The 23,793-nt window shown below is 39.4% G+C and overlaps 1 protein-coding gene across 1 annotated transcript in view; it reads left to right on the top strand.

Annotated features, from left to right (window-relative positions):
• LOC125890260 (endophilin-B2-like) overlaps window positions 1-23,793 on the top strand; it is a 56,179-nt gene that overhangs the window by 26,315 nt on the left and 6,071 nt on the right. The window contains exons 6-10 of the mRNA XM_049578817.1: window positions 3,774-3,836; window positions 7,038-7,061; window positions 8,948-9,037; window positions 11,196-11,296; window positions 21,872-22,073. Coding sequence (XP_049434774.1) covers window positions 3,774-3,836; window positions 7,038-7,061; window positions 8,948-9,037; window positions 11,196-11,296; window positions 21,872-22,073 — 480 coding nt within the window. The remainder of the gene's footprint in view (window positions 1-3,773; window positions 3,837-7,037; window positions 7,062-8,947; window positions 9,038-11,195; window positions 11,297-21,871; window positions 22,074-23,793) is intronic.

Below are 23,793 nucleotides of genomic sequence, written 5' to 3'. Positions count from 1 at the left end.
TTCTGGATTTTACAGGGAGCCAGTGCAGTGAAGCTAAAACAGGAGAAATATGATCTTGTTTCTTAGTTCCTGTTAGTACATGTGCTGCTGCATTCTGAATTAGCTAGAGAGTTTTTAAGGACTTACTAGAGCTACCTGATAATAGAGAGTTACAGTAATCCAGCCTTGAGGTAACAAAAGCGTGGACCAATTTTTCTGCATCTTTTCGGGTCAGGATAGGCCTAATTTTCGCAATATTACGCAGATGAAAAAATGCAGTCCGTGAGGTTTGTTTTAAATGAGAATTTAAAGACAAATCTTGATCAAATATTACTCCGAGGTTTCTTACAATAGTGCTAGAGGCCAGAGCAATGCCATCCAGAGAAACTATGTCATCAGATAAAGAGTCACTGAGTTGTTTGGGGCCAAGAACAATAACTTCAGTTTTGTCTGAATTTAACATCAGGAAATTGGTGCTCATCCAGGTTTTTATGTCTTTAAGGCAGTTATGGAGTTTAGTTAATTGATTAGTTTCTTCTGGCTTCATCGATAAATACAACTGAGTATCATCCGCATAACAATGGAAATTTATAGAGTGATTTCTAATGATGTTACCTAAGGGAAGCATATATAGAGTGAATAGGATTGGTCCGAGCACAGAACCTTGTGGAACTCCAAAACAAACTTTAGTACATAGAGATGATTCATCATTAACATGAACGAACTGAAATGATCACATAAATAAGATTTAAACCATCTTAGTGCACAACCTTGTTCAGAACTTTTTAGGGGTGGATTCAGGGTGGATTTCAGGAACAAAATGTGATAAAAGTTTTACATTGGTCTAATATATACACATATATATACATGTATTTATATTGGGCACTTGATTTGTTTAACAGTTATTGTAGTAAAGTACATAAAGTAGAAATTTGGCTTTTTATGAAGTCTTGCAGTATAGTAAAGTAGAATCAAATAATCCCAGAAACAGCTGTCAATATTACAGTTTCAACAAAAAAAAACTAAGAAAATTAACGTTACAGTCTCAAAGAACTCCATTTTGTTGTCTTTGGTGGTACTCATGACGGTCAGTAGTAATTGCAGTGTGTTTGTTGGCAGACAAACCTACATTGTGATATGTAGTAAGAGCATTGGTTATCTGGATTTGGTAATGAAAAGTCTGTATTTGGATCAGGGTGATTCAGTGATGTGTTGCTTAAAAAACAGCACTAAACTAAGATGGATGAGGTGATCCTGGACAGCAAAGTATCAGGATCATTCTGATCCAGATAAAAAAATTTTTGAACAACTGGGCCCTGGAGTCCGTACAGTCCCAAGGAGACAGACAAATGCCAAAGACGTTGAATGTTTCCAGTGTGCAGCTAAACAAAGGGCCAAATTTTGGCTAAGCGCAGGATAATGTGGATAAAGACAGATTTACACTGGCTGAATGTGATGGGACATCCAACGAAATAGTTGGCTAGTAGAAGGATACAAGTGGTTGTCGTTAAAACTATGAAGGCATTGTGGCCTGTAACCAAAATTAATTATTACTTTACTTTACTTTTTTTTCTGGAAAATGAGTACAAATTTGTTAGTAAGGCCAAGAATCAGTTTTGATCATTCTTCAAATTGAGAACATGATATTGTGCCAGCAGCATCGACAGAGGGATTTTTGTACAAAGTCTGACTTAAGTCTGACATCCTTTTCATATTGTTTTGAACTCTGCTTGAGTTGAAAACTTTGTTTGTACTACTCAAGTACAAGCAGGTCATATGCCTGAAATAAAAGGCACTTATTAGTGATAATCCTTCCCTATTCCAGCAACAATTGTACCTTCAAAACCCCACCTGCTTTTCGTGAAGTATTTTTTTGTTTAACTGTTGAACAGAATTAAAGAAGTCTGACTACTATCAGAGCTATTTTTTTTTTCAGTATAAAGATAACAAAGTCACATACTTTTTGACTGACGACATCAGACTTTTGCAACCTGTCTGCATGTAAGCATGCGCATGATAAAGTACTGCTGACTCGCCTTCAAGCTTGTAATAGTGGTGAGTCGTATTTACAGAGGATTAGTCAGGTGGGTGAATTAGGAAGATTAGTCACCAGTTTAAATACAGTTGGGTTGCATCACCTCTCTGCACCTTTCTTTTATATGTTCAGACACACCTAAAGTAAAAGTGTGCTGACGCGTATTCCCTGCAAACCACCTCTCCCATCTCTGCTGTTGGTTGGGTAACTTTGGGGCACATAACTGCCATTTTAAATCAAGAATTAAGTAGAAAGTTGTATTTGATATTTTAAATTTAAGTGATAAAGAAAAGTCAACTTAAGGTCCCCTCCATATTACAAGTGGACCACATGACTGACTACCTTTATGTTATATTGATGTATTTCCTAAAGTGTTAATATAGTGGAAGAACTGAACTATCCGCCGTTAATACTGCACAGATTGACCTTTTCAGTTATCGGTGCTGCTGTGGAGCTTAAAGTGTAGCTTAAAGTGTAGCTCATCAAGATCCTGGTTTTATTTCTGCTGTGATTTCTGACTGTTTTGTCTGCATTTCCTCATACATAGTGGCACTCATTAATCAAACCAACATACAAACCAGTGCAGATCTGAGTGAAACTAATGATAGGAGTAGCATGTAATTCAAGAAACGTTCTTATCTCGTCGATCACAGCATAGAAATGATCGAGTGTTGATAAATGCGACAGCTGAAAACAGTTGTCATTGAAATATCCTGCCCCATATTCTCCATCTTGCCCCTAATATTTACCACATGGAGAGGAGTAATACAGCCAAGAAGAGAAACTTCTCTGAGCTAGAAATAGAAACCCTGATGTCCCAGGTCCAATTTAACGAACTGGTTCTATTTGGCAGCCTGAAGAGTGGCATCAAAGGAAGTTGGAAATACATAGTATGGAAAGAAATCACGGCTGCGGTCTACAGCATTGCACTGGACACCCGAACTCCAGCTTAGGTTGGAATATTTAATTTATACATCCATGATATGTTCCGACCTATAGTCTACATGTATTAGCTTATCTGTCATATTATATTGATATTGTTATAATCATGTTAAAGCTTATAATTGACCCAGACTGAGGAGCACATAGCCCCATGTATTGGGTCTGCTTTCATTTCAGGCCTAACAGGTGGCAGAGGAGACACAGATGCACCACCTGAGTCCAAGTCAGACAATAGTAAAAATGCAATCCCCTAGGCTAGTAGTATTTAAATATTGACACTGTTGCAGGGTTGTTGTTTTTTCTTTTTGATGATGAATTATATAAACATGCTTTGGCTTATCAGTCTTAAAAAAAAAAAAAAAGACGTTTAGATAAATCAGAGCCGGGCACTAGTGGTGTTCAGCCTTCAGTCAACCTGGAGTCAGTCCCATAGAGCTGGCTGTGATAGAGAGTGTGCATCTATGTGGCAGCTGTACATTCTAAAAGTGATTGAAATGTGGTGGCAAATACTTCAATGCCATCGGAATATTGCCTGGGAATAATTCTCCAACTCGGCCAGATTTACTCTGCTGCACTACACCTCCACACTGACTCAAACTTGCTTACAAGAGTTGACACCTGACATGAGATTTGATCGTAGCCTCCACTCTAATCCACATTGATAAATGCCCAGGTTTGCATGAAGATGACCGTTTGCCCAGTTTTCTGTGGTATGTTCGTTTCGTAAATGAAGGCCTGTGTGTGCTGTAGTATGGTTGCCATGTATACATTGAGTAAACATTAGTATAAATGTTGAATAACTTTACTGTTTCTGTAGACGGCTCCAGATTTTCAGGAGACCAGACCACGTAACTACGTGCTTTCTGCCAGTGCCTCTGCGGTAAGAAAACAATTAAAATTTCCTAACAAAACTGGACATTTACAATCATCTGTTAAAAATAAAGTAACCTTGTCAGGTTCCGTGAACACAGTTCAATCAGGACCATAGTGCTTTTAACTGAGGTCATGAATGGTTGCCAGAACTGGATGGGAAAGTCACATTTATCTGGGTTATTCTTCTTCTTGGTTTATTGTAATGGTTCTTAATCAAATTTTCAGGATGTGCTGTGTAATACCAGTCACTTATTGTAAGTAGCTTTGTTTTTGTTCTTTGTTAATGTTTAGTCAGAGAGGTATTCCATCTGGTAAGAGTGGTGATTATGACTCAGAGTTGCATTCCTAACCTCTGTGTCAGCTCTTGAATTATGTAGCAATGATAACTGTTGGCATACCATTAATAGCAAGCATCTAAAAGCCCAGCCAAGAATGTTGTTAATTAATTTGTCGTAATTGCTGTACTTTTCACTGCTTCAAAGCTAAAGCACATCTTTCAGGACTAAAGCTTGAAATACAAAATCTTTTTCTGACACCTTTGTTGATACAGGATCTTTTCTGCAGATAGATTGATTACATTTCCTGTTCAGCTTACCTACTTTGGAACCTACAGTTTTGTGTGTTCAACAAAGTAGTAAGCACAATGTTGCAATTATTACTATATACTTACACATTAAAGAGAACCTGAACTCCAGCCTGAGAGGCAGTGTGTGACTACCATCTGAGTATTACAATAACAAACACCTAAAAAAAAACACTTGCCCAAAATTTTGAACAAAAGTAATTTAGAAAAATGATTTGGCAAACCTTTTTTTCACATTAAAAAAGAGGAACATAGAAAGATTATCCTGGCAAAAAAATTTCACCTCTTCTTATGCATAAACACAGAAGAGAAAAGAGTTTAGATGAGACTTAGAAGATGGAAAAAATAGAAAAAAGAAACAAAAACAGAAAAGTAAAATACTCACATAGCAAACTTAATAGTATTGTGGACATTGTAGTGTCAAAGTGTTCCCAACCTGGGCCTAGAAAATGGTCTGTAACACTGGTGAACATTGTTGTCAAAAACATTTAAGCTATCAAATACGCCCAACCCAGCCCGAATAAAATGTTTATTAAACTGACTGACCATGGCAGCTTTGTCCTTTATTTCATCTGAGCCAACCAGGATTCGTGGTGGGAGGCTTGAGACAATGTGTATACCGGATAAAGATTTAATTGATTTCCAGCATTTTGAGGGGTTATTTAGGTTCTCTGTCATTGACTTCAGATTTCTAATCACAAAGGTTCACTAAACTAAGAATGTACACTACAAAAAGAAAGGAATCTTTACAAACTAAGCTTGCCAAACAAAAAATTCTCAAATGGCTAGAATCAAATCACAAAACCAACGTTAGCCAACATAGATTTTTTCTCAAGCCCAACACAAGAGCTCAAGAAAGCACGGACACAGAAAAACAAAATTACTAGCAGCTGCATGTGTCAGTGATTGGTTAGAGCAAAACTTAATCGTTTTCTCTTTGAAATAAGATGAGGTAATGTCAGATTTGATTGACTTGATCAGGCGCGACACTATCTTGATCCAAAACCAAGGTTTACCTACATTTACTCCAGCCTTAACCATCAGAATACATTCTACATACTTTTTGTGTCGTCTTCCGGTGAGTAAACGTTAGGTTGTGTAATGTGGTACTGAGATTAGACACTACGTGTACACTGCTCAAAAAAATAAAGGGAACACTTAAATCACACATCCCAGATTTCGGTGAATGAAACATTCCAGATGACAATCTTTATTGATTACATAGTGTAATTCGTTGAGAACAAAATAATGCCAGAACAATCCATGGAAACCAAAATTATTTCAAACTCATTTAGGACTGGATTCAGAATCATACCCAAAGTCAAAGTGGAAAAATCAGATCACAGGCTGATCCAACTTCTGTGAATTTCCTCAGGACAACTCATAATGTGGCTCAGTAGTGTGTATGGCCTCCACGTGCCTGTATATATACCCTACAACGTCTAGGCATGCTCCTGATGAGACGACGGATGGTCTCCTGGGGGATCTCCTCCCAGACCTGGATCAGGGCATCAGTCAGCTCCTGGACAGTCTGTGGTGCGATGTGGTGGCGGTGGATGCTACGATACATGATGTCCCAAAGGTGCTTGATTGGATTCAGGTCTGGGGAATGGGCGGGCCAGTCAATAACATCAGTGCCTTCATCATCCAGGAACTGATGACACATTCCAGCCACATGAGGCATGAGGTATGATTGTCATGCATGAGGAAGAACCCAGGGCCCACTGCACCAGCATATGGTCTTACAATGGGTCTGAGGATCTCATCCCGGTACCTAACAGCAGTCAGGGTACCTCTGGCTAGCACGTGGAGGTTTGTGTGGCCCTCCACGAATATGCCTCCCCAGACCATCACTGACCCACCACCAAACCGGTCATGCTGGAGGATGTTGCAGGCAGCAAAACGTTCTCCATGGGGTCTCCAGACCCTGTCACATGTGTTCAGTGTGAACCTGCTCTCATCTGTGAAGAGAACAGGGCGCCAGTGGCGAATCTGCCAATTGTGGTGTTCTCTTGCAAATGTAAATTGGGCTGCACGTTGCCGGTGTGTGAGCACAGGCCCCACTTGTGGACGTCGGGCCCTCATGCCACCCTCATGTAGTCTCTTTCTGTAGTCTTTCTCTTTCCTCCTTGCACAAAGAAGCAGATAGCGGTCCTGCTGCTGGGTTGTTGCCCTCCTACGCCCCCCTCCACCTCTCTTGGTGTACTGGCCTGTCTCCTGGTATCTCCTCTATGCTCTTGACACTGTGCTGGGAGACACAGCAAACCTTCTGGTAGCGGCACTACCTGAGCAACTTCTGTGGCCTGCAGAGGGAAATGGACTGTGGCCACCACCTGCAAAACCATTCCTCAGTAGGGGTTGTCTTGGTAATTGCCTCTCCTTTCCACCTGTTGTCTGTCCAATTTGCACAACAGCAGGTGAAATTGATTCGCAATCAGTATTGCTTCCTAACTGGACAGGTTGATATCCCAGGAGTTTGATTGACTTTGAGTTACACTGTGATGATTATGTGTTCCCTTTATTTTCTTTGAGCAGTGTACATTACACTAGTGAAGGCCCTCTGGGATATCCTGCTCTAACTTATATTTTTTTCTCCTTCTTTTGTTGTATGCTTTGGCCTCTCAGCTCTGGAGTGAGGAAGTGGAAAAAGTAAGTACGGCAGTGTTGTGGTTGTGACTTTGTCTTACTGCCTGGTGTCCAGGATTATGGCTTTAATATGCTTCATGTGAACTACCATGTGTTTCCAACCATGTCTAATAACAAAAATGCTTATACCTGTTTTGGCTGGCCACACTAAAAGGCATTTCCCAACATAGTGAATTGTAACTGGGGATAATGATACACACTTAAAGCCTTTGCACACCAAGTCTGTACCTTTTGATGTAAATTGTTGCATGTATATAAATAAATGCGACCTCATGTTGTGTCAATCACATTTACACACTGACTTCGAAACCTTGTTATGTCATTTAAGTTTTAAGAACAGTTTTAAATTTGTTTTTAAACACACCCGTCAAAAGAGTTGTTGACACAGGAGAGATGACAAAAATGTGGTGTATCTACACAAAAAACATCTGCAACAAGAGAAGGGAACAGGGCAGAAGAGAAAAGCAGGTCAGCAAGATAAAGAAGTGGAGATATATGAAAGCAATCTTTAAATCTTCAGCAACAAAGAGAAGATATCATTGGCCTATTCAGAAATGCACAGCAGCAATGATGATGCTTAGAGCAGAGTGGATTTTATTGGCTGCACTGTATGATTTTATAACTCATGTAGCTGAATACAAGATGCAGGCAGAGCATCGTGACAGCCATGGAGGTAACTCCAGTAGAGAGAAGCAAGGGAGCAAATGCGTCTTTCCATTTTTATTTGTATCGTGAATTTTTGCAACAAATAAAACAATAGAATGCATTGGACTCAGTGCGCAGGGTTTCAGTTGTATGTGATGACTTTTAGCGGATGACAGATTTTAAAAAAAAAAAAATGCATACGAAAAATACAGGCTTGGTTTGCAAAGGCCTTTATAGTTGTGAAGGGGGCTTCAGAAATTGTTAGACAATCTGCCAAGCTCTTAATTTGAAGCATGCTGAGGCCTTGATCCCCACACTATTGATCCAACTCCTAGCCTATTTGTTTTTATTCTTACCACTGTTCTGCACATAGTACAGTACAGTGTACAAACAACTAAGGACTATAAAACAACTTAAGTCTTCCCTTGTTATACATACTCCTCAGTATAAATTACATCAAATGTGTTTCTTCTTAGGGTTGAGGGGCATGAAAACACTTGAAACATCTTCATCTATATAACAGTTAAATCACCAAGCCCAAGAGATTATTATCATATTATTGGCAGCCTGTCATTATTTACTAGCCGTCGTTATCTTTAATCAATCAATTTTATCTATAAAGCCCAATATCACAAATCACAATTTGATTTGCCTCACAGGACTTTACAGCATACGACATCCCTCTGTCCTTAGGACCCTCACAGCAGATAAGGAATCCCCCCCCCCCCCCCAAAAAAAAAAACCTTTAACAGAGAAAAAAACGGTAGAAACCTCTGGAAGAGCAAGTGAGGAGGAATCCCTCTTCCAGGACGGACAGACGTGCAATAGATGTTGTACAGAACAGATCAACATGATAAATTAACAGTAATCCGTATGACACAATGAGACAGAAAGAGAGAGAGATGCAGGACAGCCGGTAATGACACCATTAAGTAATAATATTCTAATTTATAATAATATATTAATATCTGATACATATGTGACAATAATCATATGTGTATAATAACAGTAGAAGTATGACTAATGATAACAGCAGCAGCAGGAGGCATCTGGCAGGACCACGGCAGCAGCACGACCACACACGTCACACTATCCAGGCACCGCTGCAATATGAGTTAATCTGAGAGACAGTGGAGCACAAAGGCTCCGGAAGTTTAAGTGTCTTCATAATCTAGTCTGGACCTAAGAAGTATCCCGAGAAATATAAATGTAAATATTTCACTATGTTCTTACTATTGTTTCAGGCTGAACATGAACTCCGAGTGGCTCAAACAGAGTTTGACCGCCAAGCAGAGGTCACACGGCTGCTGTTGGAAGGCATCAGTAGTACTCATGTATGTCAGCTACACACCCATCACTACCTCACTCTCTCTCTCACACACACACACACACACACACACACACACACAATCCAGGTTGCATCTGTAGTGACTGTATTTATTCACTTTTGTGAATCAACTCGTGGGTTGTTAAAAAAATCACGCCCTTCATACCCTTCAAAGTTTGCAGTAAAGTCACTGTTTACCTGTGGTTTATTGCACAGTTAATAAGTAATGTAAAATCAATAATCTTAATGCTGTCAGTTAAATAAACATATATCACCGTTAAAACACTTTATAGTATGCATGGTTAAAGTTTAAGTGAAATCTGAGAAGGTATCTGCCTTTATTGTTCATAAAAATGGATGACAAAAACTCAGTTAAACACTCTGGAGACATACTTTACTGTGAAGTGCAGTAAACATCGTCCTCTTTGAGCTGGAAACACTTAAACATTTAGTTGCACTTGTGAGGACATAAAAACAGAATGAAAGTGGATCTGCTACATCACTTAACAAGAACACACCCAAAATAAATTGGTTCTGATCTAACCATTTGATAAAAAAAATCATCTTCACAAAGGTAATTCTTTTGATTTTGATATTTGAATACCAAATTAGTCTAAGTGATGCTTACACTGGCACAGACTGGGTGAACCTTTTTTTAAAGGTTTCCCATTTTTAAATGTTTTTAAATATATATATTTTTTGTTTTGCTGTTCTGTTTTGTACGCAGTGCTAGAAAATAAGCAACCGTTTTAACAGGGATATTGGTACTCCAAGATGGTTTACACAGTTTAGTTACAAGTTACATACACTACTCTATGCGCAAAATCTCTGTCTTTTAGTCATTTTAGTCTGTAAGAGAGAGTATTTTCTAAAACTGATTTTTCATGATTCGTGTACAGTGTCCTGCCTCATTATGCCTCCGTGCTGGTGATAGCTGTGGCCAGAGGCATTATGTTTTTGGGGTTGTCCATCTGAACATCCGTCTATCCATCCGCCCCATTTTCACAAACACAATATCTGATGAACGTCTTCAAGAATTCCTGAAATTTGGCACAAACGTTCATTTGGACTTATTAATACTTGTTTAATTAATTAATTGTAATTGTAAATTAATTTAATTAATAACTTGTCAGATTCTGGTGGGTGAAGGTCAATTCACTGTGACCTTGGGCCCATCTCATTCTCGTGAATGTGATATCTCACAAAGACTTTTAGAGATTTTTTTTTCATATATGGTACAAATGTTCACTTGGACTCAACGATGAACTGATTAGAATTTGGTGGTCAAAGGTCAAGGTCACTGTGACCTCTCAAAACATGGCTTTGGCCATACCTCAAGAATACAGATGTAATTATGACAAAATCTTACACAAATGTCTAACAGGACAAAATGATGAAGTGATGACATTTTATATCAAAAAGGTCAAAGGTCAGCTTCACTGTGACCTTAATATGTTGTGCAGAAACACTTTTCTGGCCATTACTCAATGTCTTCACTCAGGAACAGAAGGGGAGATATTTGGTCATACACTGAATTGGTGACACTATTCTTGTGTGTAGACCTTGAAACTGTGCTGATTGTATAGATCTTCCGTGCTGCCGGGGGGAAGATGTGTGTGAAGCATCATTGTTTTCACAGACATGGATGTAAACTCTAAGTGCTGCTTGACTAGTGCACGAAGGCATATGACTGCAAGGCTATAATTCTAGTTTTTTTCTTGTTTCAAGCTGCAGGGTCTCCTTTTTAGAAGGTGTTTTTTAAACAAACTGATTTCAAATAGAATATAGTTAAATGAAGTGTTCTTACTGCACTTACACTTTCCATTTAAAAAAACAGATCAAATAAATGCATAGGAGGTAATTATATACACCGTCGCCTTTGTGAGATTAGGGCATTTGCAGATTAAACCTCCCAACAGTATAGAGAATGATTAAAATTACTTGCACAATGATCAATTACACTATAGGCTACTTGCATAATAATACATCAGTAATATGATAGGAGATACTATAGTATGTATACAACACCTTTTACTCTAGGAGTATTTCACATTGTGGTATTACTACTTTTGCTGAAGTAAAGGATCTGAGTACTTCTTCATGGAGGTGAGCTTAAAAATCTCTGTTTCTTTAAGAGTGACTGCTGCGTTGTTGCTTATTTGCAGGTGAACCACTTGCGCTGTCTGCATGAGTTTGTGGAGGCCCAAGCAGCTTATTATAAGCAGTGTCATTTCCACATGCAAGAACTTCAGAAAGAGCTGGGAAGGTGAGAACCAGTGTGGCGATAACATGACCAGATGGTTTGATTCACACAACTTTCATTGAGCTTTACAGAGGCAGCCATTCATCCCCATACAGTGCACAGTGAAATGAGCAGTCAACTTCTATTTTGTAATTGTATCAAATTACTAAATGATAGTATTGCAGGTCTTTGAGTTGACAAGCTGTATGCCAACCCTAAGTATGTTAAAGATTACCCGGGGAATGCTTCTCCACCATTGAAAATTTAATTGATCCATCTACTAACCAAAAATGTTGGTGTATTCCTGGGACATGGGTTACAGCAGTGCAATTATTTCAAGCGTCAGGATGTTTGCGTTGGGATAATTGAGCAGTGTGTACTGTAAACAACCCTAATGAGGGCAATGATGCAGGCACAGCTGTATGGAGCTTTTTTCCTATCTTTATTCAAGAGAGTGGTTTATGAGTTTGAGAGCATTATTGATTTCATGTTCAGATTTTCTAGTATCGTCCCTCAAAACCCTGCCCTCGCACTCAAATAGCCTCTGCTTGCGCCTAGATCTGCTCAGACTGTGTGCTCGCACTCAGATACAATGTTGCTTGCACAGATTTCCTGCTCCAGCTGCAGCTCTTCTCCTCACGCTCAGGCTGCTTCTGTGCACTTGAGGAATTTCTGCCTTGTGCTTGGACTTTTTTGTGTAACAACCCTGTCAAAATCCCCCAAGCAATAGAACGCCAAGTTTATTGTTGACCAATGAAATGATCCCTGCCTCCTTGCGGGAGCGTCCTGTCCGGGATGTTCTTGCCTTGCTTTCTGTTTTGGAATAAAGGGACTCTTAATTTACACACGTGCACCCGTATTTTTTACTATAATAGCTGCATAGAAAATATGGGTCCCAACAATTCATTTTTGTCCTCTGTGGAGGACATTAGTCTAACTAGTGTAACTCAAGTATTCTTTATGCTATCCATTTGGGTCAAATTGTGTTCTGAAGAGGACATCCAGGGCTTTCTAATGAGAAAGGGTGGGGTTAACAGGGCAAACACACACCCTTTTCAAAACGTTGAACGTACATTCCCATGCATCTACGGTAGGATACTACCTAAAAGGAGGATTTCAGGAAACTTCTTGCTCTATTTCCTTTAAACAATGACACTTCTTGCTGAGAGTGTATTCACACATACAGTAGTATCTATAAAGCTTCACTCCACTGTTCTTTACCCTTCCTAGGCCACCACACACAATAAAGTTTACCTGGTCTTTGGGGTCCGTCACATAGGGGTCATGGGTCAAACTATGGGGCTCCCCATCACTTCTTATTGCCTGGGCAAGTGTTAAATGACTACATAGCAAGCACTACACCTCGTCACATCATAGATAGTGAGGGGTGAGTGCAGTTGGACCATCAGGCCTTAAACGCAGTCGTATAGGGTACCAATCCTACACCCTGTCAGGCCCATTGGTATAGCTATTAAGAATACACTCTACCTTGCTGCAGCTATCCATCATAGTGTTAAGCATTGAAGACAGCCACATCATAATTCCAGGGGAGTAAAAGTCCTTGTAGCTCTTTTATTTAGAGATAAAGCATAAAATACCCCATAGTCCCATTGTAACTCAATTGAAACTCATTGACTAACTCTGGAAATTTAAGACCCGACTAAGTCCCGTTGTCCTCTACAGAGGACATGTGATAAAAATATATATATATATACACACAGTGGAAACCGCTTATAGTGATCACTTCCGTCTGGTTCAAATTGATCACTATAAGGGGATAATTATTATAACGATTTAATTTTATTTTTATGAATTTCTCATGCAGATTACCATCTAATTGACATTCGTATATTTGTTACATGAATATTCTTCTCATTCACCGGCTTTCTCGCTACCACTGCTCGCTCACCTCATCCATTCTCTAGCTCGCTCGACCACTGCTTTTCTCTCTCTCTCTTTTTTTTTTTTTTTTTTTTGAAAAAAATGAGTCTCAAAGCCGTCAGCAAAGCCTAACTTTACTTTTAACGTTATCAAAGAAAGAGAAATGTCCTCTTTCTTCCTATGGCAGGGTTATAAAGCATTACAGGTTGCGTTTCTCTAAAAGTCGATTCTGGTTCAACTTTCTCGCTGCGGCGCCCCTCCCCCCAGCCTAACGCACAACGCACAACCGTCCGTTGCCAGCTGGTGACCTGGGATGGTGACGTGTGCACATTGAAATCATGACGGAGAAAAGAAAAGGAAAAAGTCATTTTCTCTCAATGTAAAACGTAGTCTCACTGATACTTATGACAAACTGCTAAAAACGAGCCAACAAGATGCAGCAGCGAAACAAGCATTTGAAACAGTCAGTAACATTCATTAAATAGCGAAGCTGCCCGTTTCATTACTTTATATTAATTTAACAAATATACAAATGTCAATTAGATGGTAATCTGCATGAGAAATTCAGAAGAAAAAAAAAAATCAGTTATAATAATTATCCGCTTACAGTGATCAATTTGACCCGGACAGAAGTGATCCCTATAAGCGGTTACCACTGTGTGTGTGTGTGTGTGTGTGTGTGTGTGTGTGTGTGTGTGTGTGTGTGTGTGTGTGTGTAAATATTATATTCTGTGCGGCTATTATAGTAAAAAATTACGGACGTATGTGTGTAAATTAACTTGACGCCTGAATTTATTTACAATTATATAAAAATATTAATTATATGTACTTTTGCTTTCAAGCTGATGCTTAATTAAGTGGAGATTGTTAATTTGTCTATAGCACATAGACTAGATATAAATTTGGGTATGATGCAAATTAGCTACAACAGGCATAAATGGAAAAAATGGTAAAAAAAAAAAAAAAAGTAATAACACATTTTCCCGTCTCAGGTATGTAGATTTATTAATGCCATATAATTATTTTCAATGTCCTGACTATAACACCAGCTATTATAGTTCAATGTAAAACAGAACTCAAGCTTTTCACTTAGAACACTGGTGCTAGGAAGTGCATCATGATTTACATTGGAGTCTTCATCACTGTTGCTCCTGTTGTCAGTACTCTCACTACTACTGCTTTCATCACCGGGTGTAGAAAAAAGAAATCACCATAGAAAAGTGCAGACATTTTTATCTACATTATATACACATCATGTACACATGGTTACATTCACAAATATATGGCCATATGTAAATGATAAAAAGCTGAAACTCTACACGAAATCATAGCATTATTACTGCTGTTTTCAATAATATTTTTTATTTGGCCTTTTGTTTAAGGACAGCATCAATCAATTTTATTTATAAAGCCCAATATCACAAATCACAATTTGCCTCACAGGGCTTTACAGCATACGACATCCCTCTGTCCTTATGACCCTCGCAGCGGATAAGGAAAAACTCCTCAAAAAAAACCCTTTAACGGGGAAAAAAAATGGTAGAAACCTCAGGAAGAGCAACTGAGGAGGGATCCCTCTTCCAGGACGGACAGACGTGCAATAGATGTCGTACAGAACAGATCAGCATAACAAATTAACAGTAATCCACATGACACAATGAGACAGAGAAAGAGAGAGAGAGAGAGATGCAGGTAATGACAGTAGCTTACAACAACATTATTGAAAGTAATAATATTATAGTTATATTCTGGCTACTGCGGTACAATATGTTGAAAGTATGTATTAATATCTGGCAGTATACAAGTGTGACAATAGTCATATGTGTATAATAACAGTAGAAGTATGACTAATGACTAATGATGGCAGCAGCAGCAGGAGGCATCTGGCAGGACCACGGCAGCAGCACAACCACACACGTCACGCTGTCCAGGCACCGCTGCGATATGAGTTAATCTGAGAGACAGTGGAGCACAAAGGCTCCGGAGAAGAAGCCGAGTTAGTGACATCCAGAATGGCTGAGTTAGCAAGATGCAGTAATAGAATACGAGAGAGAGAGAGAGAGAAGGAGAGAAGGAGAGAAGGTGCCCGGTGTATTATAGGGGGGTCCTCCGGCAGACTAGGCCTAAGTCAGCCTAACTAGGGGCTGGTACAGGGCAAGCCTGAGCCAGCCCTAACTATAAGCTTTATCAAAGAGGAAAGTCTTAAGTCTAGTCTTAAATGTGGAGACGGTGTCTGCCTCCTGGACCGTAACAGGAAGATGATTCCACAGGAGAGGAGCCTGATAGCTGAAGGCTCTGGCTCCTGATCTACTTTTGGAGACTTTAGGGACCACTAGTAACCCTGCGTTCTCAGAGCGCAGTGTTCTGGTGGGATAATATGGCACTATGAGCTCTCTAAGATATGACAGAGCTTGACCATTTAGAGCTTTATAAGTTAACAGTAGGATTTTAAATTCAATTCTGGATTTTACAGGGAGCCAGTGCAGTGAAGCTAAAACAGGAGAAATATGATCTTGTTTCTTAGTTCCTGTTAGTACACGTACTGCTGCATTCTGAATTAGCTAGAGAGTTTTTAAGGACTTACTAGAGCTACCTGATAATAGAGAGTTACAGTAATCCAGCCTTGAGGTAACAAAAGCGTGGACCAATTTTTCTGCATCTTTTCGGGTCAGGATAGGCCTAATTTTCGCAATATTACGCAGATGAAAAAATGCAGTCCGTGAGGTTTGTTTTAAATGAGAATTAAAAGACAAATCTTGATCAAATGTTACTCTGAGGTTTCTTACGGTAGTGCTAGAGGCCAGAGCAATGCCATCTAGAGAAACTATGTCATCAGATAAAGAGTCTCTGAGTTGTTTGGGGCCAAGAACAATAACTTCAGTTTTGTCTGAATTTAACATCAGGAAATTGGTGCTCATCCAAGTTTTTATGTCTTTAAGGCAGTTATGGAGTTTAGTTAATTGATTACTTTCTTCTGGCTTCATCGATAAATACAACTGAGTATCATCCGCATAACAATGGAAATTTATAGAGTGATTTCTAATGATGTTACCTAAAGGAAGCATATATAGAGTGAATAGGATTGGTCCGAGCACAGAACCTTGCGGAACTCCAAAACAAACTTTAGTACGTAAGGACATGAAGTAAGCAAGTAAGCATGAAGTGGGGGAATAGAGAATGGGGGAATGACACGGGCCGCAAGCTGGGGTCGAGTCCTGACTGCTGCGGCGAGGCGGCGCCTCTGTGCATGGGGCCTGTGCATGCTGCGTACAGACTGCACTCTACAACAGGTGATGAAAACAGCAGTAATAGGGGCGTCGGTAGCTTAGTGGATAGTGCAGACGCCCCTATTACTGCTGTTTTCATCACCTGGTGTATGAGCGTTGTGAGGAATAGTGTGGGGTAGCTGAGTAGATTGTGCTGGCGGTAACTGGCTATGTTCTTCGGTTAGAAAGAAGCTGCATTACTCCAGATTCCATATTCAGGCTGCGTTAATGAACTTAAAAATATAGTACAGAAAGTGCAGACGTGTGTGTGTGTGTGTGTGTGTGTGTGTGTGTGTGTGGTTTCCTATGAGGCAAACATAGGGGGAATAGTTATTCGGCAGGCCATACTACATACATACATGCAACACAACGCAGTATTCTGAATAACATATGTAATATATAAAATGGCCATAGGGTGGCGGTCCTAGGCAACACAAATGCACCCATACACTATCTACAGGCTTGAGAGAGAAATATTACACATTACGACGGTATCGTCAGTGTTGAATCATCAACATTTCCATATAAACTAAGTACCAGTATGAAAAGGAAAGTAGAATAACATTAGAATAATCCTAACCTGACATACAATCGTCTCAGGTAACACATACACCAAAAACGGGACATGTGTGGATAGTAGCTAGCGATCTCAGCCATAGCATTCTCTAATAACATGTAACGTCGGAATAATCACAACATTAAACACTTCCACAGATGAACAGACAGTCGCCCAACAACGGCAGGGAGTTTTCCACAAGTGTAGTCTTCATCGCTGTCCCCACAGTCACTGAGACAACTGTCGTCACTTTCGACTGGTGGAATCCTGGTTTGAAGTTCACCTAGTCGCTTCTCATAGAACATTGATGCATTCATTTTGTTCTGTGTTATGAAAAAGCACAGAAATTGCATTTATATCCCAGCATGCTATTTTTTATAATAATTACAGAAATTAACTGGAATGGCATTTCCCAAAGAAAATGCATGTGAGTGCTGAAATCAATCTAAATACAGCATTATCTATATGCTGCTATTATGGTCGAATGTAGCCGTTATAGACGAAAGTAGCGAATTCGCGACAAACAGAAATCTTCAAATAACGTAAAAAGTATTCGTCACATGAAGTCTATTCCAACATGTCGGCTGTAGAAGCAAACAATGAGCTGGTACGTATTTTTATCTTAGCACAACTTACCACATATTGGACAATTTCTCAAAATTTGCAGCCTCCACACGCAGTGATTGTTAGCCAAAGCGTTAGCTTCCATGAACCGGATGTAGTTCTCACTCCGACCGGTCCTACAGGAAACCAGTGCTTGCAAAAGGTTCCTAGGTACGTATTGAATATGCACAAACTGGCACTGGGGGAATACATACGCTATCTCGGCTGCAGTCTGAATGGAAGCGGTATGATAGAAAGCAAGGGAAGAACTTTTAATTAAAGCCCTGGAGGGCGGGAGTGGATGAACCCAATTAAAAAGTACCCGCCCGGACAGTACGCTCTAAAACTAAAGCGAGCGCAACCGCAAGAAGGCAGGGATCATTTCATTGGTCAACAATAAATCTGGCGTTCTATTGGTTGGGGGATTTTGACAGGGTTGTTACACAAAAAAATCCAAGCACAAGGCAGAAATCTGAGAGCAGAAATTCCTCAAGCACACAGAAGCAGCTTGAGCGCGAAGAGAAGAGCTGCAGCTGAAGTAGGAAATCTGTGCAAGCAACATGGTATCTGAATGTGAGCACACAGTTTGAGCAGAAACAGAGTAGATCTAAGCGTAAGCAGAGGCTATCTGAGTGCGAGGGCAGGGTTTTGAGGGACAATAGCTATTACAAAATCTGAACGTGAAATCAATAAATAACTGATATACCACTCTCTTGAATAAAGATAGGAAAAAAGCTCCATACAGCTGGAGTCCTTTCTTTTTGGATAAAATAGCACAGTAAAAGTGTTTGAGTTCACCCAGACTGCAGCTCTTCATCTAACCAGCTCACTATGGCTGCTGTTAATTTTGCCATTTGTACCTGCAATGCTCAGTCTTGCTATCTTGATATCAGTGGTTGTAGGCTAGGGCTCTTTTTGTTGTTATAAGAATAAGAAGAGTTTCACATGCCCTCTAAGTTTAAGTTATGTCCTCAAGAAAAGCTTAAAGCTACACATGGGAAATATTTAATGCAGTTTTATGATTAAGATCATTTACTTCAGTTTAGTTATCATACAAATGCCTAATTTCTCTCAACTTGAGCAAGCCCTATCAAAGAAAACATGCATTTTGTAATTTATTAGCTTTTAATGATTAGCTATTGGCAATATTTAATCATCAACATGCCTAATAATTGAGAACAGTAAAAGTTGCATCATTTTTTCTCAATTCAAAGCTGTGTTGACCTAAATCCTGACATTTCACAATGTGAAGAGACATATAGATGCACATATATTGAATAAATGTGAATTGAGTTCTACTATTTTAATGCTCCAGACATTACAGATACTTGTATTTGATAAATTTATTCCTGTAAATACACACTGACAAAACACAAACTAGGCTCTGTCCTCAGTTCCAATCAGGTTCTACAGATGCCTGTCCCATATTGTTATTTTTGGTTTTGTCAGATTATGATAAATAATTTTCATTGTCTCATGCCCTCAGTTCTGATGAGGACGTGTGAGTATGCCTTGTCTTCTCCTGTGCTGTTGTGATTTATCTTTCTATTTGTGTGTATGTTTTACCCACGCATTGATTTCCAGTGCTTACTAGATCCATATTGAATACAAATAAATTCTTAAGCGCTGCAAATTGGAAGTCATTGCATCCGTTTTTTCCCCTCTATTGGGAACAGAATGAGATTGAAGTCTGTATATGCTTTTCTATCTAAAGGGCAGTGCAGCAACCAGAGCAGGAGGGCCATTCAAAAGTGCAGTGCCATTACACACGGCCGTTCACTGTATTTACCTTCATTAAAGCTACAGTTGATAACTTTTATGAAAATGACTTTCTGTTATATTTGCTGAAACTGTCACTACATCTACACATGAGGCAGATAGTCCATGAAAAAAATCATGTTCCTCCGCCTCCACTTCATAGCGCTTTTGATGGCATTTGCTGGAATCTAATAAGGCTAAAGGAAAACAACCAATCAGAGCCAAGTAGTGTCTAACACAGCTGACAATCATGTTAATCAATGTGGTCAAACTAGGCAGTGCTGAACAAATAGGAATTGAGATTCTGTTTCTGCATTGTGTATTTCTCACCTCACATATTTTCAGAAACATATTCAGGGCCGAATTCACAAAGAATGAACTGCGGCTGCTGATAGCACCTTGAATTGCACTTCACTTGCACCCGCAGTTTGCTCCGTCTTAATGTCCTATTCACAAAGGATATCGCGCTAATGATAAAGTTTGGCAGCTGAGTGCAGTTTGCCCCTGACTGCAATCAGCCACATGGCAAAGTATAAATGCTGGCTTTGCGCCAAGAACACCGTGGCAGAACAATGGCAGACTGTTTGGCAAAGTACTGAATACTGTATACCCTCATGTAGTGATGTCTGCTGGTGAGTCAGTCTAACAGTGTCGGATGGGTTGAGGCTGTGGATTTGACCAAGTTTGACCACTTTATCACATCACACACTGACAGAAGTGCATTTTGAGAATGACTGCAGACTGTCACCTGTTCAACGCATCAATATCTTCGGATGCCATTAAAGTAATAATGATTATAATAATAATGTCAAAATATTATTTAGGCTACAGACTGATTTAACAGACGATCACTGCTGCCACGATCACTGGAAAGTCTGGGCGAGAGGCTTCCACAGAGGAGCGCCCAGTTTGCACCAGCTTTCTAAAGACGTTATTTACTTCACTCAAACTGCATGTGGCTATTAGCGCTGGTGTTAGTGAATTAGGCGTTGTTTATCAATGAGGCTCATTTGCATAGAAAGGGGCAATTTTTGGGCCAAATATATGCATATTACCTCATTTAAATACGTGCAAATAACACCGGAGCACCGAGACGCAATCTGCTTGGTAGCGCAGTTTGTGGAGCATTTCACCCTCTGCTTGTGCTTTGTGAATTAGATGGGATCTGTTTGCTCCATTTTTACCGGTTTAGCGGCCGCAAAAGCCACGCAATCCTTTTGTGAATTCGGCCCTCAGGGTACTGTTTGGCCGTAAAATGAGAAAGTTTGCTCCAGCAGGTGGGCGGTGCTTGTTTTTTGTTCAACTGTTCTCACCAAGTAAGCTGGGTCACACATTCTCATTTTACAACTTAACAGTCACTAAAATATGTTTCTGAAAACATGTGAGGAGAGAAATAGACAATGCAGTAACAGAATCTTGATTCATATTTGATCAGTGTTACAAGTTTGACAGATTGACTGCAGTTCAAGAGCAGTGATTGATTAGTTGTTTTTGTTCACATTCAGTGGATTCTTGCAAATGCCATAAGAGCTACTGTCATTACCTGCATCTCTCTCTCTCTCTCTCTCTCTCTCTCTCTGTCTCATTGTGTCATACGGATTACTGTTAATTTGTTATGCTGATCTGTTCTGTACGACATCTATTGCACGTCTGTCCGTCCTGGAAGAGGGATCCCTCCTCAGTTGCTCTTCCTGAGGTTTCTGCCGTTTTTTTTCCCCGTTAAAGGGGTTTTTTTGGGGAGTTTTTCCTTATCCGCTGTGAGGGTCATAAGGACAGAGGGATGTCGTATGCTGTAAAGCACAGTGAGGCAAATTGTGATTTGTGATATTGGGCTGTATAAATAAAATTGAATTGAATTGAAATTGAAATTGAATGCACAAAGAGGAGGCAGAGGAACATGATTTTTTTCACAGATTTCATGCCTGTTCTACTGTGTGGATGTAGTTAGAGTTTCAGCAAATATGACAAAAAGTTACTTTCATGAAAGTTACAGATTCCAGCTTTAAATCACATCACCAGGCTGCTACAGAATAACCACACACACATCTACACACATCAGGCTGGTCACTTAGAGCTCTAGATTCTGCTGTTTATGTGGCAGACAACCGATTACCTCATTAATGTACGTCATGGCTCCATTTTTCCACGTTTGGGTTTCTTAAAATGCTTGATGGTGGAAACATTGCAGTTTATCACATTTAACAATATCCTGCAACAATTTAAAACAGGAGAAAGATTAGACATCTTTATAAATTGAAGTGCTGAATCTCTCATCAATTATATAAAATTTTTTGTCATTATTTTGCCATTTTACCAGTGGACTATAAAAAAAGAAAAAAACAGCTTTGGTCCGGTGTGTTCACGTCTGCCACTCTGCACCACCCAGACAACAATATGGTTCCAAGAAGCGTCTTCAATTCTTTCAAAGCTGTTGTTTTTATACTTAACTATTGACTCTGCTGTTTCAGAGCTATAAGATCAGTGATGTATCTTACAGTATATGTATGTTTTGATTATCTGCCTGCTTTCCCTCAGGCTTCCCAATGCATTTGCACTGAACTCCACTCAGTCCATAGCTATGGCTGACTCTGCATCAGAGGGCATCAGCAGCCCTGTGGAGACAGACACACTGAAAATTGAAGAAGTTCAGGCACCAGCTACAGGAACACGCAAGGCCAAAGTCCTTTACGATTATGATGCTGCTGACTCCAGTGAGCTCTCGCTTTTAGCTGACGAGGTATGGTTTCATTATCAACCTATAGCTGGTGGGTTCAATATTGACTATAGGTTATGGGCCAGAACTCTTAACAGGTCTAGGTCTTAACAGTAGCTTCACTCAAGTGGCATTTGCTAATTCAAATAATGAATAACTTAATTGGAAACCATGATGACCCAGGGACCCTGATGAAGATTTTAAGGACTGTAACTTATAATAGCCTTGCCTTTCCAGGTTGTTGATGGTCTTTCCAGCAGCACATGCCTCTGTATAACCTTGACATGAAACTAGAGGTCATTGTCTTATTATGTCAAATTCTTTTCCTAGTTGTTTTTTTTTTTTTTAATTTCAACTATTTGTTGTTTTAAAGGGTATTTTACCCCCGTTAATTTATTTTAGTTTATTTTTTGGTGGAAAAAAACAAAACGGAGCGTGTAATTGCGTCACAAATGAGTGAATGCGGTATTGTGATATTGAAACAATATTTGTACTGAATGTGGGCAGTGCTACATGTGATAGTTGTAACTTGCAAGCTAAAAATTGAATGCTAGGTAGCTTGCCAATAAAAACCACGAAATATGTGATTTGGACATTTTGGATGCACACAGTTTGTACTTTTCATGACCAATATAATTCAATAAATTTAATTCAATTTTATTTATAAAGCCCAATATCACAACTCACAATTTGCCTCACAGGGCTTTACAATGACATCCCTCTGTCCTTTGGACCCTCACAGCAGATAAGGAAAAACTCCCCCAAAAAACGTTGAACGGGGAAAAAATGGTAGAAACCTCAGGAAGAGCAACTGAGGAGGGATCCCTTTTCCAGGATGGACAGACATGCAATAGATGTTGTACAGAACAGATCAACATAATAAATTTACAGTGTTCCATATGACAAAATGAGACATAAAGAGGGACAGAGACAGAGAGAGACAGAGAGATGCAGGACAGACATTAATGGCAGTAGCTTACAACAACATGCATTTAAGTAATAATATTATAATAATAATTATGGCTATTGTGGAACAGTACTGTTTCAGGTGGTTAGACATGGCAACAATCTCCACCATCAGAAGATTGCAGCCAGTGACAGTCAAGTGGGTTCAGCCACACATACTTATTTGCTAGTGGTTGAAGCTGCAACTTCACGCAATGACAAATGCGAACTTGCTTTGCCACCTGAAGCGAATGTTTTATTGACCCTTCCCTCACATTGAATGGAAGTGAATTTAATTTTGCAGATTTATGTGGCTTTACAGGTACAACAAAGATAGGAACAGGAGAGAAAATATCAAAGGACAGACAAAGTAGTACATAATTTTAAAAAAACAACAACAACAAAATCAGTCTACTCAAGTAAAAGTAAAATAGTTAATAGATTACTCAAAGTACAAGTCACTTTTATTATTTTTAGGGTGGGTGGGCCAATGCTAAAAATTAAAATTCAGCACTTGTTGATAAGACATTTTTTAATGAAGTTGATCAGATCAGCTAATCAAACAAAGAAGAGATAGCCTCTACAACTGATAAGTGAATCTCCCGCTCTATCTCTCTCTGTTCCTCTCTACCCCTCTCTTCCATATCGCAACATCAAAAATTAACGTTACACATGAAAAATCAACATAGCTAACATTAGTTAGCTGCAATTTCAGCTGCAGTATGTGCAACTGAATGTGGAGATTAGAAGAGGAGTTTTTAAAAGTGGAGATCTCAGTGTTTTTCGGGGGCACAGCAGA

This window comes from Epinephelus fuscoguttatus, linkage group LG6 (genome assembly GCF_011397635.1).
Source record: "Epinephelus fuscoguttatus linkage group LG6, E.fuscoguttatus.final_Chr_v1".
NCBI lineage: Eukaryota > Metazoa > Chordata > Actinopteri > Perciformes > Serranidae > Epinephelus > Epinephelus fuscoguttatus.
The sequence above is the reverse complement of the archived record's forward strand: the minus strand, read 5'-3'. Positions and strand labels throughout refer to the sequence as shown.